General features: G+C 41.8%; 1 protein-coding gene across 1 annotated transcript in view; it reads left to right on the top strand.

Annotated features, from left to right (window-relative positions):
* The window catches only part of GRM8 (glutamate metabotropic receptor 8), a 482,743-nt gene that overhangs the window by 68,813 nt on the left and 388,599 nt on the right, over positions 1 to 25,331 (top strand). The window contains exon 2 of the mRNA XM_065419971.1: positions 17,100 to 17,316. Coding sequence (XP_065276043.1) covers positions 17,100 to 17,316 — 217 coding nt within the window. The remainder of the gene's footprint in view (positions 1 to 17,099; positions 17,317 to 25,331) is intronic.

Here is a 25,331-nt window from a genome sequence, read left to right on the forward strand (position 1 = left end):
GTTTCATTTCAAGTATATTGAAGTGGACTTATTTAATCTTTTAGTTTTGAGAAGGTTGACATGCTTCATTGAGGCTTTTCTATTATTATTTATAATATAAAAAAATCAAACAAAGAAATCAAAATGAAGCACATCAATAATAAAGGGGAGGGATAGCTCAGTAGTTTGAGCATTGGCCTGCTAAACCCAGGGTTATGAGTTCAGTCCTTGAGGGGGCCACTTAGGGATCTGGGGCAAAATCAGTACTTGGTCCTGCTAGTGAAGGCAGGGGGCTGGACTCAATGACCTTTCAGGGTCCCTTCCAGTTCTAGGAGATAGAATATCTTTATTTATTTATTGATGAAATCAATATGCTCCTGCAAAAATTTTTGATCTTGTCAAATCAGGATTTTCTGATGGAAAACTTTCTTCTGAAAAATTTCAACCAGTTTTATGGTGACTACTGAAAATGGATAAGTGAAACTGAAATGTAAAAATGCACTCGGGACTAATTTATATTAGCAAGTGAAAATCAAATTGTATGTGCATCAACACAGGTTGTCTTGGCATTGTGACAGATTTCTGTTACCAATCTGCCTGAGGCGTCAGGTGATCAGGCTGAGGCCGCAGGATCGTTAGGGGAGGAGCTGACGGAGCACACCAAGTGTCTAAGTTTTAAAGCTTTATTAATAAAATAATAAAATAACAGTGGTGAGCACTGGGAATGCTCCCACGTCACTCACAGGAAGAAAGAAAGCGTTAGTGCCCCAAGCCCTAACCCACTTTCATACTCACACACCCGCGCTGGCCAAGCCTTTTTGTAACATAAGAAGAAGGGGGGGAAGGGTGGATGGGAGTTCTTGTCCCGTGCATGGGTCATCCAGGGTCCGCTGTGACCCTTCCCAAAATGCCTTGTGATGCTTGCAAAAGCGTTAGCAACATACAATGCTGATCTGCCTCCCCAGGGGACCCCATGAGTGAGGGGGCCAGTGGGTTGTGACAGCATTACTAACCCGCCTTGTCATCAGAAGCCACCACTTGGGTTTTTGATGTTTCCAATATTTATTCAATGCAGTTGGCACATTTAAATTTGGTTTGGTGTCATCTTGTTTATTCTGAGTTCCTTTAGCATATGCAGCCACAGACTGAAGGAAGAGCATTTCAAAATAAAAGATGTTCGATCATCAAAATCTGCTGTGGTATTCATAAATGATACAGTATAGAGCCCCTAATACAAATCAACTGTGCACTGTGTACAGAAATACTTCTTTAGGGAGATGAAGATTGTTGGCATAGAGCGATGCAGATTGTTGGCACAGTGTATCTACTAGCAAAATCAGACATAAGATATCCTGTGTGAGGTCTCTTTACAGAGAGTGATGATAAAATTGTGTTTAGAAATCTGGATATTCTTCATCCATCAAAACCTTTAGCAGGTTGTTAAAGCGTGTTGTAGACTCCTGCAGGTTTAAATCACAGCAGGGCCAGAACAGCTCCTCATTCTACAAAAGTAGAGAAAAGGAATTCCATGAAGTTTACTGTGTGGATATCCTGAAACCAATTAGGTTCTGTCTTCTCTGAGCGATCAGGAAAATTCTCATGATACCTTTTTATTGGGGTAGGGGTTTGCGTGGAGGTCCCTGACCAGCATTCCTTCTCACTCCTCTGATATGCCATGCTACGTGTTCTGGTCATCTCCCTGGCTACGAACTTCCATCCCAAAGGTGGTTGCATTTCAGAGATGTGATTTCCTTTACGTGTATGGTTTATAGCATTCTTGGGATCCTCTGGGATGAAAGACAAAATGGGTTGTATGTTTCCATCTTGCCTAAGAGGAAGGAGGGAGGCAAGATATGCCAACATATATGCACAAAAGCAAGGCAGAGGAGATTTGACAGACTATTTCTTCAGAGCAAAGGACATTCAGGTTATCACAATGAATAGTGCCCATGGCTACTGGAACACATATATGCATCCCATGGGGATGCGTCTGAGCTTCAGAAGTACAGTACTGCTTTGTGCTTTCCAGCAAAGCCAGACTGGCAGGGTCAGGATAACCTGGCAAAATGTTTAAAGAAGCCCTCAAAAGTGCACCTGAATCAATGACCTGGAAGCTACTTTTTGTGCGTGTGCTTTCATACGCACACCTCTATGGGAATCCCAGCGAAGGAGGAAACCTTCAGCCTATGCTCAGGCTGAGCCTGGCACTTAAGCAGAAGTCTATCTGAAGGGTGATACATATAGTTTGACGTTGGTTTAAGCTGGTTTGGAATTCTTTGAATGAAAATAGGGGAAAGGGGAATTTTAGAGAAATTCTGTGAGTTGGTTTGAACATATAATACTGCTTCCTTCCTGCACTGCGTATTGTTCTCTCTGGTATCATGAAGGCACTCCCAATACAGGCAGACAGCAAGAGCATGTGTGCAGGGGGAAGCTGCCTTAGCCAGTAGTCCATTGGAGAGTGGTTTATTTTTCAGCAGCAGCACAGCAGTATCCTCGGCCCTTCATGTTGATCCCAGTGAAAACACTTAGCATCCGTGAACGGGAGATGGGAAACAGTGAAGCACATGTCAACACTTCAGCACATGCCACTGCTTTATTACTTCAGCCTGTGGTGACTGAGAAAGGAGGACCCAGGGGAAAGTGTTGAAGGGTGTGGGAGACAAGGAGTCAGGAATGGAGGGAGAAGTTAAAAGGGGCAGAGAACAGATGGTGGGATGGAAGAAGGCGGGATGGTGGAGCTACGGTTAAGAGGGATGAAAATAGAGGCAAGAGATGTGAAGAATGGCGGGTAAAATGTAGAGTGTGGTTACTCAATATATATATGGGCACACCCCACTAATATGGGGTTTTACAATATTAAATATTAATATTGTATACATTATAACATATATGAACATAGGGTAGTTGTGTTAACTGAATTCTATTATGCTTTCCCCACAATGCTGTTTACTCCTGCTCACCCATGCTCAGGTATGTATCCCACAACACTTTGCAAAGCTAAAATACTAAATCTGTCAGAGACAAGATACGTTCATTCTACATCCTGTACAAGTAGGGAACGGCTTCACGGACCCTTGGTGCCTAGAAAGTGGTATCCAAAGCAGAGATAAGAAAGGAACAAGCTGATACAGAAAAACATGAGACAAAGCTGATTGGTGGGTTTAGCCTTGAGTGACCTATAGAATGTTCTCTAACTTGTAAACACAACCATGCTATATATACAGCTTGTTCTGAATACATATAGCGAGACTCTGCTATCCAGACTGGATTGGTAAATATTAACTCTTTCCTTTCTGTACAGTTCTTGTCACAGAGTAGCTGTAATAATTTCCCCTGGGCACAGTGAGTGCAAACTGTGTGTGAAATGCTGCCATTCTTATTTGGTGGTAGGTTGTTGTTTTGTTTTGTTTTTTAATTCAGTGCTTACTTCTCACTGGTGAGAAGCAGGGATTTTTCAAAGGGGCAAAAAACTTTGAAAAAGTCACAGAAATGTTTTGAATTACATGAAAGAAACCTTTTTTTTCCCCCCCGCCCCCAATTTTTGGGTGTAATATACTAACTTTTTTGACTGTAAGTGTGCTACAGCTCCCAGTTGGAGGACTTGAAGCCAAATTTACATTGGTATTTAGGCATCTTCAGATGGGTATGTCTGAAAATCCCCCTACTCACCTAAGTGAGTTAAGTACTTAACTCTTATTGAAGTCAATGGGAGTTAGGCACCTACCCTGCTTAGTGCCTAGTGGGATTTACTAAGGTTGCTATCTGAATCTTTAGGTGCCTAAATAGCTGTCCCTTATTAGTCCTGTAGCTCAAACTGTAGAAGCTTATACTTTAGCTCTTCAATCCATGACGACAGCCAAGATGATGGTTGTTACATCTGTGTATAAGTGCTAGCTGGGGAAGCTAGGAGGCAACTACAGTGCATTTAAGGGAGTATATTGTCCCTTAAAACTTCAAACACTTCTTTAAAAGTGGGTGATCTGACTTGGTTTAATACTAACACCTTATTTATGTTTTTCACCCTGACTTATAATTCTCTCCCACCTCCCCCAGTTATATTCTCTTCAGTCATTACTGTACCAGCACAACTGCCACCTAGCCAATAGTTCATGATCAACAGTGTGTGAAAATGATACACAATCTGTTTTCACTTCTATAGGGTGGGAGGAGAGGTGAGGGCAGGGGAAGAGAAAGGACAATCATCCCAATGGTTAACTCCAGAAATTTTCCAGTCTCTGATGGGGATCTGGCAGCAGCAAAAGGGTCAATACAGCAACTTTAGTCACTGGCATAAGTGGGTGCAACTCCTACTGACTTCAGTGGAGATTCTACCTTGCTACTTCAGAGCTGAATTTGGCCCCTGGTGAGTAGAACCACCAGGGCAGCTCATTCTCCTATTGACTAAGGCCAGGTCTACACTACCGCGGTAGTTCGACAGCTGGCAATCGAAGTTCCGGGTTCGATTTATCGCGTCTGGTCTGGCGCGATAAATCGATCCCGGAAGCGCTCGCCGTCGACTGCGGTACTCCAGCTCGGCGAGAGGAGTACCGCGGAGTCGACGGGGAGCCTGCCTGCCGCGTGTGGACCGCGTCTGAACCGCGGTAAGTTCGAACTAAGGTATGTCGACTTCAGCTACGTTATTCACGTAGCTGAAGTTGCGTACCTTAGTTCGAATTTGGGGGTTAGTGTAGACCTGGCCTAAAAGAAACAGAATTGCCTATAAAGCAAGAGATTTCCCCCTTCTTCAGGATGTTCTCTTAAGTCAATAAACTGCCAGCTGACAATCCGAGATCCTACATCCCTTAAATTACTAGCTATATACTGTATAGTACTAATTAGCAAATGAATTTAAAAAGAGAGAGCCGACTGGAGCAGAATCCAATTTTCCAGCTACCACGTAACTTTATTGTCCCTGAATTAAAAAAGCAGCTGTGCTACCTCATCCTGAGACTGATCTCTCTTTATATATTCTCATAATTCATCACAAGCAATTACACTTCTTGAAAAAGTGGGTAACTTGACAGACCCTAATGAAGTAAATACAGCTAAGAGGGCTTTGAAATATCAGAGCTCACACTGAGCTCAGAGTTCTGAGCAAGATGAACAAACTGATGCACATAATTAAATCTGGGCCCCCCCAATAAGTAGAAAAGGAATTTGAATGGGTTAAGAAGTCCCTAAGGCTGTCTGGCCATTCTTAGTTTCCTGTTTGATCTACTGATTGGAGAATGTGTGAAACAGCAAAAGAAGAATTAAATGATTCCCAAGCTCAAATCTCCTCCCCATGTGCTCTGATTTCAGCATGAATATTGTCCATTTGATCTACAGTTTCTTCACCTCATCATACAGAGGCTGGGTTTAAACCTCAGTTGGGTTTAAAATATTTAGAAAGCTGCTTACAGATGGTGGGATAACTTAATGTAGCTGGTATTCAGAGAGGCAAGAGACATGATGTAAAGTGATGTGAATATATCAGAGTGGAGCTCCCTTACTGGGAAAATGCCACCGTTAAACATTTATCAATAGATTTTTGTTGCATACAACACTGACAGTTAAAGTTGTCCTTAGATGGATTTTCATCCTGGAGTTCCATAGCAGTGCTAAGCGTGACAAGATTTGCTTCAGATGTAAAAATGTGTATAATGCATAAGTACCTTTTTAATGTTTTCCCCTTAGTGCATCACAGTGCATAGAGAGATGTGTGTGATGGGTTCAGTCACAGAGACCCCCTTGGGACTGTCACCTGATGTGCTGAAACTACCTCTGAGCCCGTTTTCCCTGCCAACATAGGACTCCAGAACCCTGCCTTGCTGAGCCAGACATGCTAGCCTGCTGCAACCCAGACTCAGGGTCTGGGCCATGCCCCCAAAGCTGCAGACTTTAACCAAAAACAGCTCAGCAGGTTACTTTTCCAGCACCCAGACACCCAGTTCCCAATGGGATCCAAACTCCAAATAAATCCATTTTACTCTGTATAAAGCTTATACAGGGTAAATTCATAAATTGTCTGCCCTCTATAACACTGATAGAGAGAGATGCACAACTGTTTGCTCCCCCAGGTATTAATCACTTACTCTGGATTCATTAATAAACAAAGGTGATTTTATTAAGTATAAAAAGTAGGATTTAAGTGGTTTCAAGTAATAACAGACAGAACGAAGTAAGTCACCACGCAAAATAAATCAACAACACACAAGTCTAACCCTAATACATTAAGAAACTGATTACAGGTAATATCTCACCCTCAGACATGTTCCAATAAGCTTCTTTCACAGACTAGACTCCTTCCTAGTCTGGGCCCAATTTCCCCCCCGGTATAGTCCTTGTTAGTTCCAGCAGACATCTCGGGTGGTAAGCAGGGGTTTTCTCATGACTGGCCACCCCTTTGTCCTGCTCCACCCCCTTTTATAGCTTTGGAACAAGGTGGGAATCTTTTGTCTCTCTGGGTCCCCACCCCTCCTTCTAAATGGAAAAGTACCAGATTTAAGATGGATTTCATTATCAGGTGACATGGTCACATGTCACTGTAAGACCCCTAATCTCCATTCCCCATGGGCTGGCCCACACATACACAGGAAGGCTTTCAAGTAACTAAGGCCATTTACAACTGATTGTTTCTGGAGCACCTTTAATGGCCTCCACTTAATATGTTTATATCAGTGATACAAGTTTAGATCTTATTCTCCTAACACCAGACATGGAAATAATACATGCAAACAAATAGGATGAACACACACAGTAGATTATAAACTTTGTAATGATACCTTACAAGAGACCTTTTGCATAAAGCATATTCCAGTTACATCATATTCACATTCATAAGCATATTTTCATAAGGCATATGGAGTGCAACATCATAACATGTATGTTTCAGGATTGGTTGATTTGTTTTGTAGATGCTGCATCTTACATAGGATTCAAGATTCTGGTATCAAATTACATTCCTTTGTGGTATCCCTTGTGTATAATTACAAATGACTTCTAATGAGTCCCTGACCTCCTTCAACCCATTAGAAAAAAACTACTTTCCAAATTTTTAACACTTCATATTGTACAAGATAACCTTCTTCATTATATCCTACTATACCATGTTGGCACAGCAGATGATGAAAACTAACATGTTTTGCCGTAATGTCACTTATTAAACTTTACTAAAAGGTACTTTTTAGCTAATGGATAAAACTCAGGTGGTGCTAAGTATCTTAATTTCTGCTACCCACAGCCTGCAAAACAATTACCCATATTAAATTCAACAAGTTTATCTTCATTTTATTAAGAGCCTGATCCTACAGACCATTATCTATTTGAGTAAACCTACTGATGTGAGTAAGGATGTGGATGATTGGCCTTATGCGTGTAAGGCCTTTTGGGCAGGGACTGTGTTTTCCCTTTTGTTCTGTGATGTGCCATGGACATCTATAGAAATAATAAGAATGTTAATAGCAAACAACCATTAAGAGTCTTAATTCTGCTCTGTGTTCATGAAAACAACAGTGTTGCATCTAAAAGCTGACCCCTGCTCAGGTTCAGGGACACCTGGGGTTAGCCATTAGTCAAAACAGCTGGAGGGAAGCCAGGGAAGAGAATAGATAATGAAAAGAAATGTAGTAATGATGTACTCTTCCTACCTCAAAAACATATAAGATGTGACAGAGCATGATGTACGTCTTCATGATGCCTGCACAAGTGATGCCAACATCTATACACATGCACACAAATGCTCTGCCCCACCATACTACCCATGAGCCTTTGCTGAATTTTTTGCTGTCACTTATGTCCTGAAACTCATGGGACTAACAGAGCTGTAAGGTGCTATTCAACATGAATAAGGATGCAAAAACTGGACCATAGAGGAGATGATAAAGGAGGAGGGCAACAGAACAATAAGAAGAGGCTAATGCATAATTAATGGCACTGATAGCAAGGTATGGTACATGAGTGAGGAAAGAGGGATCAGGTCCTTACATGGAAACTCTTCAGGGCAGGAACCTCATTGCCTTCTGTGTACTGTGAGGTACCTAGCACATATTTAAAACGGTTCTACTCCCATATGGGTATCCAAATGCAAACTGACAAATTGTATTGGAGTTTCAAAATAAACTGTTACAAATTATATCCTCATTTTTTAGAGAAAAAAGTTTTTTGTTCTACTGATAAAGAGCAAAGGTTTCATTGCCTGGCATTTTGTGTTAGCATAAACGTTATTTTTACACAGCAACACTTACGTGCATAGGGACCTTCCAGAGGACCTGAAAGTAGCTGACCATTAACTACCAATGTACAAGATATTATTGTTCACAGGAAACAGGGCAGTGTGGATTGCTAACTAACGGGAACCAGAGTGATTTAGAACCAGCTGATGGCAGCCTATAGATTATACTTTTGTACTTCACTTTTCAAATACTTGTAAGTTCTACTAAACTTTATTTTACCTAACCAAAATGGATTTTAAATTGCAGTCAGTGAATGCGAGGCATAACTTTTTTTGCTCTAGCTAATATTGTTAAAATATTTTTCATAGTAAATGTATAATGACTTCTTGAACCAGATGCATTATTGGACACCCAAATTACTTCTGTGGTTGATGGGTATCCTGCCAACTATCTCACACACCTTAACTTAGATGAACAATCAATATCTGTACTTCTAAAATGTACGTATAAATGCTCTACCAACAGGGAATCCGTCGCTAAAAAATCCTTGGGACAGACTACCTGCTCCCACTGTAAAACCCATAGAAGGAGGCCTGAAGTGTAGACGTATCTCTTAATGGGAGGAGGGTTTTGTGGTCCCTGGAGTTGGCAGGGGGCATTACAGATCATAGATGTCTATGGAGCAGGACACGCCAGGCATCCTAAAGGGAAGGCTCTGTGTTGATGCTCTGGTCACTCTTTTCCGGTGGTACTACCACTGGCTGCTTCTCTAATCTACCTCAGCCCCATACCTATGAGTGTGTGGAGCCGCAAGAGAGTGGTCTTAACCTGGGCAGGATAAGTTACTTCTGACAAGGGTCTCATGTGAGCAAAGAGACTCTTCAGCCCCTTTCAGAAAGATTTAAAAAGGCATTGTCAAGTCAAATTTGGCTCCTATCTAGGTTTCGGACACACTGGCATCTACAACTGCTAAAGAGCATCGAAGAGTGTGGTCTCCTTTCAGCACTGAGAAAGTCAAGGGGAAGAGCCCTGAAAGCTGTAGCCCACAGTGGGCACAGGAACTGCTTTTGTTTTTGATGTTTTGCTTAAGTTTTGTATCTGAAGAATAAAACTGTGCCTGGAAAAAGACTTGGCCTGAGCAGGTTCGGGGATCCAACCTGAATGAGGGGTTAGCCTGAAGCTAGACTGGGTAGGCAGCACGGCTGCAATCAATTGTTCTTTAATTTCTGTGGAAACCAATTTAAAAACCAAACCACCCCTGCCCTTTCAATGTCTACAATTCAAGCAACAGAGCACTGATAACGTTATATTGCGTGAGAAACAAAAGCTGACTACACAACAGTGAAACTGGTGAGACTATTTTCCAGGCTGAGTGAAAGGCTGAAACACAACACGAAAAGTAAATCAGATCATTACAATTATCTCAGCTTTTAAAAATCGGAATTGTCATGAGTAACACAGGTAAAGTCTTTTAAAATACGATTTTTAACCTGACACGAGATCTTTAATGGCAGAGGTGAAACAATCACGAAGCAAGTATCAATGGCTATCAGTAGGTGAGTACAGATGGTTTAAAAACTTGTGTAGGCATTGGTTTTTCGTTTTTGTTTTTTTCATTCAGCCCCTCTGAGGGTTTTTAGTCTCCTTTTTAAGGAAAGGATCTCAGGGATGTTTATTTTCTAGCCTGTGAAAGCTTTAGTCACCCTCTTAAAACAGAAGATCCAGAAACTGCTTGTGCCATGCTTTGGAAGCTTTGCTTTACTCCGGGGTGATCCCCCTCAGGAAGAGGGAATGTGTTTGTAGGGAAGAAGGAATCTTTGGAATCCAATAGAGTTTGGAGGGAAAACCTAGATTATTGCCTTGCTCCAGGGCCAGAGATTGCATTACTAAAGTGTGCGATGGTGTGATGGGGTGTACAAACTTCCCACTGGACAACAAGGTGTTAAGGAACTTCTATGGGCTCAGCCAGCCTTGCCCTGGCCCACCACGCCTGCAAGGCATGCACAAGCTGGAGGAGGAGCTAAAAAGGGAGCAGAACAGCTCATTTGTGGGCAGACCAGGGAAGAGACCACACCGTCAACCCTCAGCTGCTGAGAAAAGCCAGGAGCTTTCCCAACAACTGCCTGAAGGTCTCTCCCTGAGGGAAGGGGTGCCCTAATCCTGATACACCCTGAGAGGGAGGCATTCCCCTTTCTCTCACTAACTCAGTTTGTTTGTGTTATCTTATAGATTCATAGATTCTAGGACTGGAAGGGACCTCGAAAGGTCATCGAGTCCAGTCCCCTGCCCGCATGGCAGGACCAAATACTGTCTAGACCATCCCTGATAGACATTTATCTAACCTACTCTTAAATATCTCCAGAGATGGAGATTCCACAACCTCCCTAGGCAATTTATTCCAGTGTTTAACCACCCTGACAGTTAGGAACTTTTTCCTAATGTCCAACCTAGACCTCCCTTGCTGCAGTTTAAGCCCATTGCTTCTTAATGTCTTATGGACTACCCAGAAGGGGAGTGTAGAGATATGTTTGTAGAAGATTATAATTTAGAGATGCTCCCTCATAATGAACAGTATTATGAACATAGGAATTTGGAGATGTGCCCTGGAGGCAGGATTTGGGAACATCATGTGGCTGTGTGCAGCAGTTTACTACAGAAGCTTTCCAGTCTGTTTTATTAAAGTTTTATTCCTTTCCCATTCACTGGTTTGTAATTTAATGAACAACACGATCGTTACAAGGAGAGACTTGGAAGTGACCTGACCGGAGGGCCAAGTCACAGGAAGAGGCAGGCCACCGCAAACGCGGAGCAGCCAGTGGCAGCAGACCCCAGTGGAGAGAAAGAGCTGCCATGCCATGTCTGGCCACGAGGAGATGGCAGAGTTGGGCTGAGCCCTTCACAACTGGTGGACAAAGTGGACATCCTTCCCACCCTGGAGAGGGGGGGAGGACTGACTGAACCAGACAGTCAAATACCATTGACCGAGAGACATGGGCTGGTAGGTCAGACAACATGGACCTAGATCATCTCCTCAAATCAATGACTCAGAACTAAGGCTATGTTTTAGTCACGGGTATTTTTAGTAAAAGTCACGGGCAGTAAACAAAAATTCGTGGCCCGTGACCTGTCCGTGACTTTTACTATATACCCCCGACTAAAACTTTTTTGGGTGGGGGTGGGGGCTTCCCGGAGGTGCCATGGGGGGGGACAGTGACACATGGCCCAGGACCCCCCCCCCCCCGCTGGTGCTGGGGCAGGAGGTTGGCGGGGCTGGCAGACTCCCTACCTGGCTCCGTGACTCCCCTCCCCCCCCCCCAGAAGCAGCAGAGCTTGGGTGTGGGAGGGGGCAGTGGGTTGGGGCACCAGGATGGGGTGAGGTGGGCTCTGGGCAGCGCTTACCTGGGGGGCTCCCTGGAAGCAGCGACATCTCCCTCGCTCAGCTCCTAGGGGGAGGTGTGGCCAGGCAGCTCTATGTGCTGCTTCCTCCCTGAGCGCTGGCTTCGCAGCTCCCATTGGCCAGGAACTGCGGCCAATGGGAGCTGTGGAGGTGGTGCCTGCAGGGGAGGCAGCATGCAGAGCTGCCTGGCCACACCTCCAGGCTCTCAAAGCATGCCCATATCCAGCCACGAAAAAGCAAGTCTGAAGGTTTTTGGGGCTCATAGGCTGCTACTGCTGATTTGTTCCTGGGTTTTTAACAATAGCAGCCCCTCTCACAGACCTAATTAAGGACAGGCACCCGAAGAAGGTGCAGTGGTCAAGGCCTGCAAAAAGGCCTTTCAGACGTTGAAAGACCTTTTATGTAAAGAGTCTGTCCTGTTCAGTTCCGACTCCTCAAGAGTTCATTTTACAAGCTGATGCCTCAGAAGTGGTGAGCCGACCCCTTCACAGATGGGTTAGGATTGCCTTCTTTCCCTGCTACCAAGGTATAGCAGCGAGTGAGATGAACCCATTGCAGCTGCGCAGGGAGACTGGTTTACTACTGTCTGATTGGGAAGAATGTCCCCTACTGAATCACTAGTAAAACTTACTGCATCTCCAAAATGTTGATTTGAGATCTCTGATCAAAGTAGTAAAACAACACACAACCCTGCTTACCTTATTTGATCACAGCATGAGATGGTATTAGCGCAGATCAAACACTTGAGTCTTGATTATCCATACCATGGAAGCTTTTATTCAGTGAAGGGAGACTAAGATGATGATCTGACGGATGGCAATTTGCAGATGTGACTAATAGCTGGAAGACAGTGACCTCGGCTGTCATCCAGCAAGTGTTCAATATCTAGGCCCTAAGGATCTATTTCACTTCAGTGAGGCTTTTGTGCTCACAAAGCTCTTCTGTACAGAAGAGGTGGTGATAATTTTGAAAAGACAAGGCTTTTAATGATTAATGATAGACATAAAACATGAGAAATCACCAATATGAAAATGTTTGACTATGCAAACTTCTTTCTAAGCATTTATACTCCTTAGCAAAATTGTTTTGTTTATTAGTAGGTGGCAAAATGCCAGTTGAAATTGAACTGTTGCCAGCGTTAGCTATAATAACTATTTTTTTAAAGTGTCATTGCTGATATACTGGGGACAGGATGGAAGTCAGCTACATCAGTGACTATTATAGCTATGTCAGTGTAACTCCTCATCAACAACTTTCAAGATTCTTGGCTGCCTGTTTATAGGATCATTCTATCTCAACTCACTTCCTTATATCTGGTAAACTGCTCCCAAGTCATCTGTCTTTACCTGAAAGGATATAGAGAGATTTCATATGAAACCTTTGGCTAATATTTTAAATTGACAAATCTAGTGGGCAAGAACCCATTGAACATTTGTCCAAGATTTGAACTGAACAGGTGCAGAAGGGAAGGACTTTTAGGAGCAACGTGTCCATTGGACACTTGCATTGGAAAAGTACAGAATTAAGGGTCATGCAGTTTTCCCTACTGTTCTTCTCTGTCCCGGGCCTCCCTTAGATTAGTCTGGACCCTATGTTGGGAACACCAGAATAAACCCATTAGTAACATTCCCTATTCAGTGGTCCCTGGATCAGAAAGTGGTGAATCTTCCTTCTGTGGAGGACACTAGACATGGATCACCACCTGCCTGAAAATAAATAAAAGGCACTAGTCTTATGCTCCTGGCACTAAGAGGCTTCTTTTTTCACGTGTCTTCTTTGTCTAATGGGATAAGACCTTTCACTGGTATCTCTGATAGCTGCCTGAGGCACTTATGTTGTCCTGCCCATGCTGATGTGAGGGTGTCTGGTATTTCCAGGAGGAGTAGGTCAGCATATTGCAGGATCAAGACCTAAGACCATACATACTAAAACCTGTGGGTCTTTCAAAATGGTACACTATAGCTTTAAGTGACAAAGTACTAAGGAATGAACATAGAAATATATATAGTTAAATAACTTTAAGGCTGTGGCATAAATCAGCCCAAACTAACAAATTCTATAGTAAGGCTCCCCCATGTGTGTCTCCTTCTTTCAGAGGGCTCAGTTCTGTCACCATTATGCACATTGAATTACCCCATTCCCCAAGTAAAAGTGGCAGAATCTGACTCACTGTAAATCGGGATGGGGCAGGCAGATGTTGGGCGGGGGAGGGAGTATCCCATCAATTAGGATGGGAGCATGAATCCTCATGTTAAAAAGTGTAGCTTTTGGCAGTTTGTATAACAACCCTACAGTTGGTTTCAACACAGTTATGCAGTCATTTATTCATTTTTTATTCTCAAAAAGCAAAGTAAAAAACAAACTACTGCCCCACAATTATCAGGACTGCATGTTGTATGAATACAATGTGGATATTGTTATATGTATTTGTGTTTAATTTTAAAGGATAATAAAGGATAAATATAAGAAAAAATCCCCATAGGGGATTTTTACCCCAGTTACCAGTAGGATCTATAGTGTAGATACACACCATATTTAGGGAGTTTTGAAAATACATATTACTGAATTGATAGACTATAACCGCTCCTTTGCATAGGAAGCATTGTGCTCTGTCATGTAAAAATGTTCTTAGGGATATGTAAAATATGGTTTATTAAATCTACAGTCCGTAACCAGAGTTGTTACAGTTAAAGTATAAATTCTTAGTTCATGGTTTATTGATCCAGTGCCTTCTAACAACTTGCCTGCATGCCAAACATTCTTTTGAATTTTGTTGAAAAAGACTTAGTGTGTCTCTCTTTAGCTACTTTCCCCCCCTCTTTTAACATCCCCCAAACCTCAGACCTCTTAATTCTGTATTTGAAAGCACCTGAGTGACTAGCCCACATTCATGGATTTCCTGCATACAAAAGTTCAGGTTACAAGAAACAGAGTTTGTTTCCTTCTGAAAATAAGTGTGTGAAGCTACACATTTAATTCTTTCATCCTGGTAACTTCAGAATATCAAAATAGACTTTTATTAAGGAAAATTTACAATGTACTCCTGGATAGAGATTACGAACATTTGGGGAGAGGAAAATTGAATCAGAGCTTTCTTCAGGGGCTCCATCCTGAGAGGTTAATAGAAAAAGAAACAGGGGAGACATCTAACGATTAAGGAAAAGAGTTATAAGAGTGTTCTATTTAAGTGTTCTTGACTTCTGGGCTGTTTTTTGTCTCATGGCTAAGTGGCTAGAGTGGGCCTAGTTCTCCCCTGCCTTTGAGCTGTCATAGTTACTTACATCTGTGTAAAGTTGGCAGTAAAACGCTGCCAAATCAAAATAGTGGCATTTTGCACCCACTTTGCACTACTGTAAATGGGTATACATGATGTAAGACAGTGGAGAATCAAGCTCAGTAAGTATTTCTGTTGGTGCAACATTGCACTGTACCCTTCTGTGTCAGACAAAGAGCACGGGGCCCATTTCAATGCTCATTGAAATCCATGGAAAGACTTCTGTTGACTTCAGCAAATGTTGGTTCAGGTTCTTCATGGCCAAAGTATATTCATTTCAGTTCATTATTCATGTATGTTTTTGCTACAGTCTCATTATTTTCTTAGTCTAGCCCCCTTTCCCTAAAATAAACTCTATTAGGTGTTGAAAAATGGTGGTTCATTCTGGCTTTTCCCAGTGGCTCAATCAGGGATGCACAAAACCTACCTCCGTTGTCTGGGCTGAAACTTCATGTCACTGTATGACACCATCAGCTCTTAAACAAACATGTCGTTAGGATTTGACACTTGCCTTATATCAGCAGGGAAACCAGAACTGAGGAAATGAATAGCTATAAGTGGTATGGGTCCCACTCCTAGGATTTGTAACAACAAAGCCATCACTAGGTTAAAATTACCAGCGGTTACTGAGCTTGGTACTATGATGAGGACCACTGAGTAACTGTTCAATGAAGAAGCTTCCCCTGAAGATTTGCAAGGTGGCATTCTGAGAGCCAACATGAGAAAACCAATGATTAAAGCTGTATTTCCTCTCTCCCCTCCCCCATGAATAAATGTAACTTTTCACAGAGCAAAATGGCAAATATTAAGGGGAACATTAAATGTTATAACATGTTTACAAGCCAATATCTCCCTATTGCTTTTTAAAGTGCTAGAAATGTTTCAGAACATCCCATGAAGGAATTTATATTTCCTTTCAGTTGATGTAGCTTTGCTTTGTTGATAATAGCATTTTCTTTGAGAGATCACCTGTATTTTACATTTTTGAGATTATTTTGTCCTTCTGCCCATCTTCTAAATGGCTTTGGCACCCTCAGCCAGCTGAAACTAGTAACCTGCCTTTTAGACTAGACCTTAATAGCAGCAGAGGGAAGGGCCCACTAACTTAAGTAAGAAGCGATTTAGTAACTTGCTCAAAGTCACATAAAGTCTCTGACAGTGCTGGGATAAGAAACCAGATTTCCTAAATACCATTCCTTTTGCCTTAATCACAAAATCATCCTTCCTTCTTGTGCTAATGACACAATATTTCATTGGACCTCAGACAATAATTTTGGGGTAATTAGCTGGTATTCCACATTCCCACTCAAAGTATTTTCTGGTACCTTTCATGACTAGTTGGTGAATATTTCAAGTGTATCCCATCACCACTGTTTTCAAATCATACTCATTATAAAATATCAAAAACATTCTTTGGTGAAAAAAATTATAATTAAATATTTTTGCAAAAGAATTGACAATAAACATTACCTCTAGACAATAACTTTTTAACCTCCCCAAACTTTACTTATTTCAGAAAGCAAAGTTATGACTGAACCCTATCAGGTTACCTATTTTGAGGCTTTTCTAGATGCATAAACGCAATGTAGATGTTTCTTTAAATATTTTAACTAGTCCTCAGAAATAGCATAACCATATTTCTTTGCAGTTATTTAAAATCTCTTCTGCTCTTTGCATGCAAAATAATTGTGATGACAGGCTGTATAAAGTCACTAAGGCCCTAATTTTTCCTATATAGGTATACAGCTAATATCTTTTTTTTTTTTTTTTTTTTTAAGATCTTCCTGCATAACCCAATTACTTAGGCTTTGTATTCTTGTGTGATGCTATGAATGATGTCATGTTAAATCATGAAAAATCAAAACAAAACATGAAAGAGACAAACCTTATGAAATAGGGAAAAAAATCTTACTTTTAAGACATTTAACATTTAAACATTAAGCTCCTCAAAGATGTGACCTTTTTTCTTGATTTGTCAATGGTACAAGTTCTCTTTCTTCCTTCATTTTTGCATCAGTTCTTAATATGGCTGGAATGGGGGAAAGTGGTGTTCTGGTATGTCATCAGGAGTCATGACTCATGACATCTGGGGAATAGCAGAATTCATTATTCACTGGGGGGGGGGGAATTATGCAATGAAACTTAACTGACATTTTACAATATCTGAAATGGTTTCTGATTAGTTGCTTTAATTATGACAAGCTATTCAGTTCTGTGCTGCTCCTGTGCATAATCTGTTTTAAACTGAAAATTATTTTAGATTGGCTTGAATTACTTGTCATTTTGTTTGCAGATACCTCAAATCAGCTATGCATCTACAGCTCCAGAATTAAGTGATAACACCAGGTATGACTTTTTCTCTCGAGTGGTTCCACCTGACTCATATCAAGCCCAAGCCATGGTCGATATTGTGACAGCACTTGGATGGAACTACGTGTCAACACTGGCTTCAGAGGGAAACTATGGAGAGAGTGGTGTAGAAGCATTTACTCAGATCTCGAGGGAAATTGGTAAGTGTACATTTATCAGATTTTGTATTTATAGCTGGCAGGTTACTAAAGTCTGAGCATCGCTAAGCACTGTCTGGTCTATGTGGGATAATTAAAGCTCCTACAGATGCATGACCTAGACTGTATTCTTGAGAGAAGTGGAGAATATTATGAATGATTTTGCTGTTCATGGGTTTGTCAAGGTGACACTTTGGTGCTTATTTAGGAAGGAGAGCTCCTGACAAAGGCAAGAAATTCAAAAAGATCACCCACTTTAAAAAGGGGAAGCTCTTTGACAAATTAGAGACTCTACAGGTTTGATAAATGGGATATAATATGGTCATTTTAGATTGAAACTGATGTTAGCAAATTGTCATCCTTTTTTAAAAAAATGGCAGTTGGACTGTAGCCAGAGAGGTTATGATTGAGTTGTTTTTAGAAAATCCTAATCTTGTGACCCCCAAAGTCCTGGCAAATCTTTCTCACTGTTGTTCATGGAGTTTTTAATCTTGCTGCTCTAAAAATTCTATAAAGTACAAAGACATACCCTGGTTGTTTTTATTTCAGCATGAAAGGTGTTATATAAACATTGGCATATGATGAGGAGTATTTTTAAGGTCTGTTTCATCTTTCCTCAGTGCAGTATTTATTTCTGGCCTGCAAAATTGGCTGTTTTTCAGGACCAATGGATTTTAGACTCCAAGGAGGGGAGTAATAGGTGGTATGAAGGAGAGAGAAGTAGATGTCTGGCATTGATATTTCACTAACTAAACCAATGTTAACTAACACAAATAACACCTCTACTGTACAAAAACCTCAAACAGCTTTGCTATTCTTCCCCATATAGCATGGATTAATGTATTGGGCTTGCAGCATGCCTTGAAGCTCAACAGGACAAATTGTGGGGGGAGGAGAGAAGAGAATTCTAGAGCAGGAGCTCCAATCTGTCCCCAACTTCCACATACAGATCTAGAGACCATCAGCTTGAAGTTCCCAGCTGTCTAGATAAGGCACAAAGGGAGAGGCATCTCCTAGCTACCCAGGGCTCAAACCATAGAGGGCCTTATGGATCAACAACCTGAAATGTGCTGGATCCCATGCATTCTATACAGTATATAATGATCCATGTGAGAACCATCAGTAAGTAACTACACCACTTTTATTCAGTACACTCTGAAGTTTCCAAGTGGTCTTCATATGTCAACCCAAGTAAAGTACCTTCCAATTATTTGATCAAGAGGGGGCCAAGGCATGGTTGACTTTGGCGAGGTCTGCTTTCAAAAGACAATACTGCAATTTTCACACTAAGCACGAATAGTAGAACATTCTTTGCCAGTGATGCAATGTGGACTTCCATTAGCACCTGAAAATGCAGCAGGATCCCCACATGAGAGAGCCCTTGCAGTTCATAATCACTTAATACTTCCTATTGGAAAGAATAGTACAGAGTGACTCAAGCAGTACTGTGTATCTGCCAGGGGCCACAGGCGCATTAACAGCAACTCTCTCTGTCAATGATATCAAAGGGAGCTGGTAGATCTAAGTGAAACAGTATGGGCGTTTGACCTACATCCCATGTGTGTGTATTAGATAGAAGTGCAGTCTCCCTGCCATGTACTAGTATAAAACTAGTTTGAAAGGAAATTCATTGACTCTCGGGATCGACAGAATAACTTTCTCAGTCTTCCTTTACATTTGTCCACCCCAAGTGTAGCTCTACCACCGCAGAGGCCAACAAATCATTCCTAGTCCAGGTTATCTTGTTTGCACAGTGTACAGAAGTCTCTTGCTGATAAACATTTGTCTCTGTAAGCAAGTGAAGATTCATCAGGCTGTTTACCACTTAGTACTGTTCTGCTGATCAAGACTTCATGGATGCTATGATGGACAAGAAATCATTCTTGGTTTCCAACATAGCCACAGCACAAGAGTTCAAAAATTCTTTGTCAAAATCTATTCAATTTGGAATAGAAATACTGCCTAGAGCTAGTCAAAAAATGTCCCATGGAACATTTTTCTGTCAGAAAATGCTGATTGGACAAAAGCTAAACATTTCATGGAAATATATTGATTTTTGTCCAAATTTTCAATGGGAAATCATGGAAATGTTTTGTTTTGATAAGCTTGACACATTTTATGTTATGTTATAATTTATAAGATTCAAAACGATAAAGTTGAAACATTTTGTTTTGACTTTATCAACCTGAAATATTTACATAAGGTCAGTGAAATCTATCAAATATTTCATTTTATGACTAATTACATGATTTTAAAATATTGGAATTCCCACAGGATATAAATACCCCTGCCCTGACACCTCTACATCTGCTACTGACATTGGCTTTTCTCCGCAGCCATAGAACCATTTTTGTTTAAAAATGAAAACATAACTGCTCACATAATCATTGGGCTCCAGGACCTTGGGCTATAAGAAAACTACTAAATATGAGACTCTCCAGATAATAGCGAAGGATGGCAACACTATAATAATAATCCTTGTATGGTGACACTCAGAGGCCCTAATCAGAACTGTGAGCCTGCAATGGGGTGGACTGCAACTTTAAGGGCAGGAGACATTCGGCCAGCCAGCACTAAATTAAATTAGCCGTGCCCCACTCCACCTGTGCAGGATGTGGGACTTAAAAGAAAGAGAGCCCATCAGCTGAGGGCTGTATACAGGTGGATAAAGGATTTCTTAAGTAAAAGAACTATGCAGTCAGAGTAGGGAAATCCGCCTCTAGCATATACACATTCACAAATGGCACTCCCCTGCAGAGTGCCATCAGCCCTACTTTATTCAGTGTAATGATAAATGATTTCCCAAAAAAGGATGAGTGCAGAAGTAGGCTTTTCCTTGTTTGCAGATGACTGTGCCGAAGGGACTAAAAACGGAAACCAGGAAATAACTGAAAAGTGAATTAATTAAGCACTTAGGAAAAGTGCTGAATGGGGAAACAGGAGGGTATTTACATTTTCAATAAGCAAAACTAAAGGAATGATATTCAGTAAAAGGAAAATTAAAGAAGATTGGAAACTCATAGACTCATAAACTGGACAGCAAATAGGTATCGTTAAAAGCTACAAATTCCTGTGTGTGACATTTGATAATGAACTAACATGGAAGGATCACACTGAAAATATTGTAGATAAAAGTAATAGTAAACTCGGTCTACTTAACAATGTTTCTGGAATCACCTGGGGCACTGATAAGACAGAAATGGTTATGCTTTAGAGCATCAATAAGACCAAACATTGAGTATGGATGCCACATGTTTAGTTCAGCATCAAAAATGAACCTGAGGAAGCTAGACTCAATCCAAGCTCAGGCATTGCCTCATCACAACATTTGTGTGTATATGGCAGATAGGAGTTGGTGAAATGCCTGTTGTGTAAAGAATGAAGTTACTGGACTTCATCTTTTACCCAAAGGTCACAGAGAAGATGGAAACACTAGACAAATATATGAAGAATCCTGGGAATTCAGTGGACAACATGGGGTGAGGGACCCCAAAATACTTCATGTGAATAGTATAGACAAAGGAACTAAGGCTTGGTCTACACTTACCCCCCAAGTCGAAGTAAGGTACGCAAATTCAGCTACGTGAATAACGTAGCTGAATTCGACATACCTTACTTCGAACTTACCGCGGTTCAGACGCGGTCCACACGCGGCAGGCAGGCTCCCCCGTCGACTTCGCGGTACTCCTCTCGTCTAGCTGGAGTACCGCAGTCGACGGGGATCACTTCCTGGTTCGATTTATCGCGTCCACACCAGACGCGATAAATCGAACTCGGAACTTCGATCCGCAGCCGTCGAACTACCCGGTAAGTGTAGACTAGCCCTAAGAGAAACGAAAGAGCTAAAAGAAATTGGCAAATAATGCATTTTCCATGGCTATCTGGATGTAAAATCATACCCCTGATATAAATGTGGAACTATATAATGAAATTAAAAGGAGAGCTAAATATATTACATTTAGCAAATCTCTCTATATATAATGATACATGGGGCAAACATTGCTAAATATTTATAGATGGGTCTAAAGAGGGGAAAAAACAGGAGAGTGGGGCCAGCATTCTCTGTCCTAACACTTGAAATAAAGGAATCCATAAGACTATCAAATTTTGTAACCACTAGGATGGCCAAACTAGCAAAAATAATGTTGGCATTATACTGTATACTAGATGTGTGACCTACCTCAGTTGTCATCTTATCAGATTCACAATCAGGACTACTGGCTATGAAAAATGGGATTCAGATAGTAGAAATGGTATTATTAACAGAACTGGCAAAGATGGGCATAAACATTGAAATAGCATGTTGGGATATCAGAAAAAGACGTGGCTGAAAAAGTAGCAAAAAATGCAAAAATTGACAGAGTCCTCTAAGTAAACAGGCAACTAAAAATCTAATTAAGAGAGGAGTTGCAGGAAGTATGGACAAAAGAAACAAGGGGGAAAAGACGTCATGAAGTATGCCCTAGAATTAAAAATGCTGACATATTGCAAGCACCTGAGAGAGAGAATGAGACCGCTTTACTCTGGGTAGTTACTGGACACTGACTTGAACAGTAACTTTGACTTAATTAACAGATACAACGATGGGCTATGTGAGACATACAAGGTCAAAGAAATAGCTGATCACAACCTCTGGGGTTGTAATGAGCGCAATAGCAATAGGGGGATTTTGTATGAGAAACTCCAATACCTAAAAGTGACAAAGTTCACACTAAAATACCTTGTTAAGAGCATTAGGGATACGGGGCACCATTCAGAAAACAATATTACAATTTTTAAAAAATACTGTGAAAAGACAGAGATTGTAACAATATATCATGAAATCCAGCCCTTGGTGGTCACAGAATGTGAGTCTGCTACACCATTAAATACAAGAAGTAGAAGAAGAAGAAGCTGAAGGCTGGCTGGGGAGAAGAATGGACAAGTTGCTCATAATTTGGGGCAAGAAGCCTGGTTGAGGGACAGGAGCTGTCTGAGGACTGTGGCTGTCCAGAGCCCTTTTGCAGAAGGGTGAGCCTAGACTGGATTGGTTGACTTGAGCCTAGATACCAATTAGTGGGTAGACAGACCATTGCAGCTGGGGTCTGCCTTGAAAGAAGGGGGCTGGATACTGAGCCCATTTGAATCCTTTGGTTTTAGGATTTTGTTGGATTTCATTTAGAGGACTCCATTGCCCCAGAAGGGATGGAACTCTCTAAGGCAGCTTGGCTGGAGGGTTAAGTCATCTTTATGACTGGAGCTGGCCAAAAAGTGTGGTGAGGAAGCTGAGTCAGAGCAACTGCAGTGCCACGCTATGCGGCAAGAGGGCACTCTGGGATAGTGACTCTTGTACAGACCCTTTATGCTGGGGGATGTCTGAATTCAGAAAGACACAATTCCTAACTGGAATCACTTACATTCTAACTTAAAACTGGTAAGTGTTACTAACAGGAGGAGGCAAAGTGGGTGTATAGATACAAAGGGTGGTAACAGTAATAAGACTATTATGCAGTAGAGGAAAATTATTAATTTGTGGAAAGAATGTGAGACAAATTGTTGTCTTCATTACTGTTAGAAGTTCAGCACCAGAGGGAATATGTCAGATTGTAGTCATCAAACTCTAAACTAGAATGAGTTTCCATTTTTTAAATAAAACTTTCTCCAGTCTGGTAAGAATTACCATAATAAGAATGGAGTTAGGAAGTGCTGTGGTGGTGGTGGTGGTGGTGGTGGTTTTTTTTTTATCTTCTTAAAATAAAAAATATTTTCAGTGCCTTGTATATCTGTTGGTTATAACAGTGTTTGGTTTGTTGCTATGTTACCTGGGGTTTTGCAGAACCCAAAGCTCTTGGTAACTTTAATCTTTTTGCGAAGTAGTGGCAGGAAATAAATCACTCAAAGCTTCAACTTTATTTAGTCTCCAGCACTTACACACATCCGCAGCAGGTTAGCAGAGCACCCCAAATTAACCCCAGATTAATATTTACCCAAGGTCTTGAGAAGGTCTTGAGTGGATATCTGTAGACTTCCAGTGGCCAGCCTTCCATCTGCAGGGGAACTTGAGAGGTGTCCAAGAAATGTCTAAAGTGTACCGAGTGTTCCAAAGTTCAGATTCCCCCCCCCTTTTACCCTATTTGTTTGTATTACATAGCTTGTTCATCAAAACCAAAACAAAAAACTTCTGCTCAGCAGTTGGGATAAGTGTGGAATTTTCCAGCCTGTCAGGCGGGGAATTTTCCATCAGTTAACCCGATGTATTTCACATAGCAATAGTTAACTCTTGCCAGACTTCCCATCTTGCACAACTGCATGCTTCAGCAAAAAGCTCAAGTCAAGAGCTCACAGGGTCATGTTTACTCCTCATGGTCACTCACTTTCCCCTCCCCATCTGGTCTGTTAGTCATGCTAAGATCTCAGAAATGACCTTTCTAGCTGCTTTAGCAATGAGCTATAACAATTGGTATTCCCGCTGCTGGCAGTGGTTTAAGCATGTTACTGGGCTCTGGGCTACCAAAAATCTCCCGTTCTTACAGTTAGTTTATTTTTTTTTATTTTCTAATTTGATTGGCTGTCCATTCAGTTTCTGCTCCATAGTCACTAACCTGCACAGACAGGGAGTAATGGCCTCTCAGTTGAAATGAAGAATAATGAAAATGTCAAAGTGGTACCACACTAATATGCCACAGAATATAGTAAGTATCAAAATCTTCTCTCATTTTAATGACAAATATAATATCTGGTACAAAATATAGCTGAAAATTAAATATTTTACATGACAATAATTGGAATGGGAAAAGGTAGTAATTCTAAGGGTATGTCTACAGTACGGGATTAATCCGAATTTACAGAATTCGAATTTTGGAAACAGATTGTATAAAGTCGAATGTATGCGGTCACACTAAGCACATTAATTCGGCGGTGTGCGTCCATGTACCGGGGCTAGCGTCGATTTCCGGAGCGTTGCACTGTGGGTAGTTATCCCATAGCTATCCCATAGTTCCCGCAGTCTCCCCAGCTCATTGGAATTCTGGGTTGAGATCCCAGTGCCTGATGGGGCAGAAAACATTGTCGCAGGTTGTTCTGGGTACAGCCTCACCCCTCCTTCCATGAAAGCAACAGCAGACAACCGTTTCGTGCCTTTTTTCCTGGGTGAACACAGCAGACGCCATACCACGGCAAGCATGGAGCCCGCTCAGCTCAAGACAGCAGTCATAAACATTGTAAACACCTTGCACATTATCGTGCAGTTTATGCTGAACCAGGACCAGAAAAACGAGGCGAGGAGGCGGCGACGGCAGCGCGGCGACAAGAGTGATGAGGACATGGACACGGACACAGACTTCTCTCAAACCGCGGGTCCTGGCGCTTTGGAGATCATGTTGTTGATGGGGCAGGTTCTATCCGTGGGCCCGGGAAACAAGCACAGACTGGTGGGACCGCATAGTGTTGCAGGTGTGGGACAATTCCCAGTGGCTGCGAAACTTTTGCATGCGTAAGGGCACTTTCATGGAACTTTGTGACTTGCTTTCCCCTGCCCTGAAGTGCCAGAATACCAGGATGAGAGCAGCCCTCACAGTTGAGAAGTGAGTGGCGATAGCCCTGTGGAAGCTTGCAACGCCAGACAGCTACCGGTCAGTCGGGAATCAATTTGGAGTGGGCAAATCTACTGTGGGGGGCTGCTGTCATGCAAGTAGCCAAAGCAATCATTGAGCTGCTGCTATGAAAGGTAGTGACTCTGGGAAATGTGCAGGCCATAGTGGATGGCTTTGCTGCAATGTGATTCCTTAACTGTGGTGGGGCGATAGGTATATGGGTTCCATCTATCTTGGCACCGGAGCACCAGGGTACCCAGTACATAAACCGCAAGGGTTACTTTTCAGTGGTGCTGCAAGCACTAGTGGATCATGGGACGTTTCACCAACATCAATGTGGGATGGCCGGGAAAGGTACATGATGCTCGCGTCTTCAGGCACTCTGCTCTGTTTCGAAAGCTGGAGGAAGGGACTTTCTTCCCGGACCAGAAAATAACCGTTGGGGAT

The sequence above is a fragment of the Emys orbicularis genome, chromosome 1, assembly GCF_028017835.1.
Source record: "Emys orbicularis isolate rEmyOrb1 chromosome 1, rEmyOrb1.hap1, whole genome shotgun sequence".
In the NCBI taxonomy this organism is placed as follows: domain Eukaryota; kingdom Metazoa; phylum Chordata; order Testudines; family Emydidae; genus Emys; species Emys orbicularis.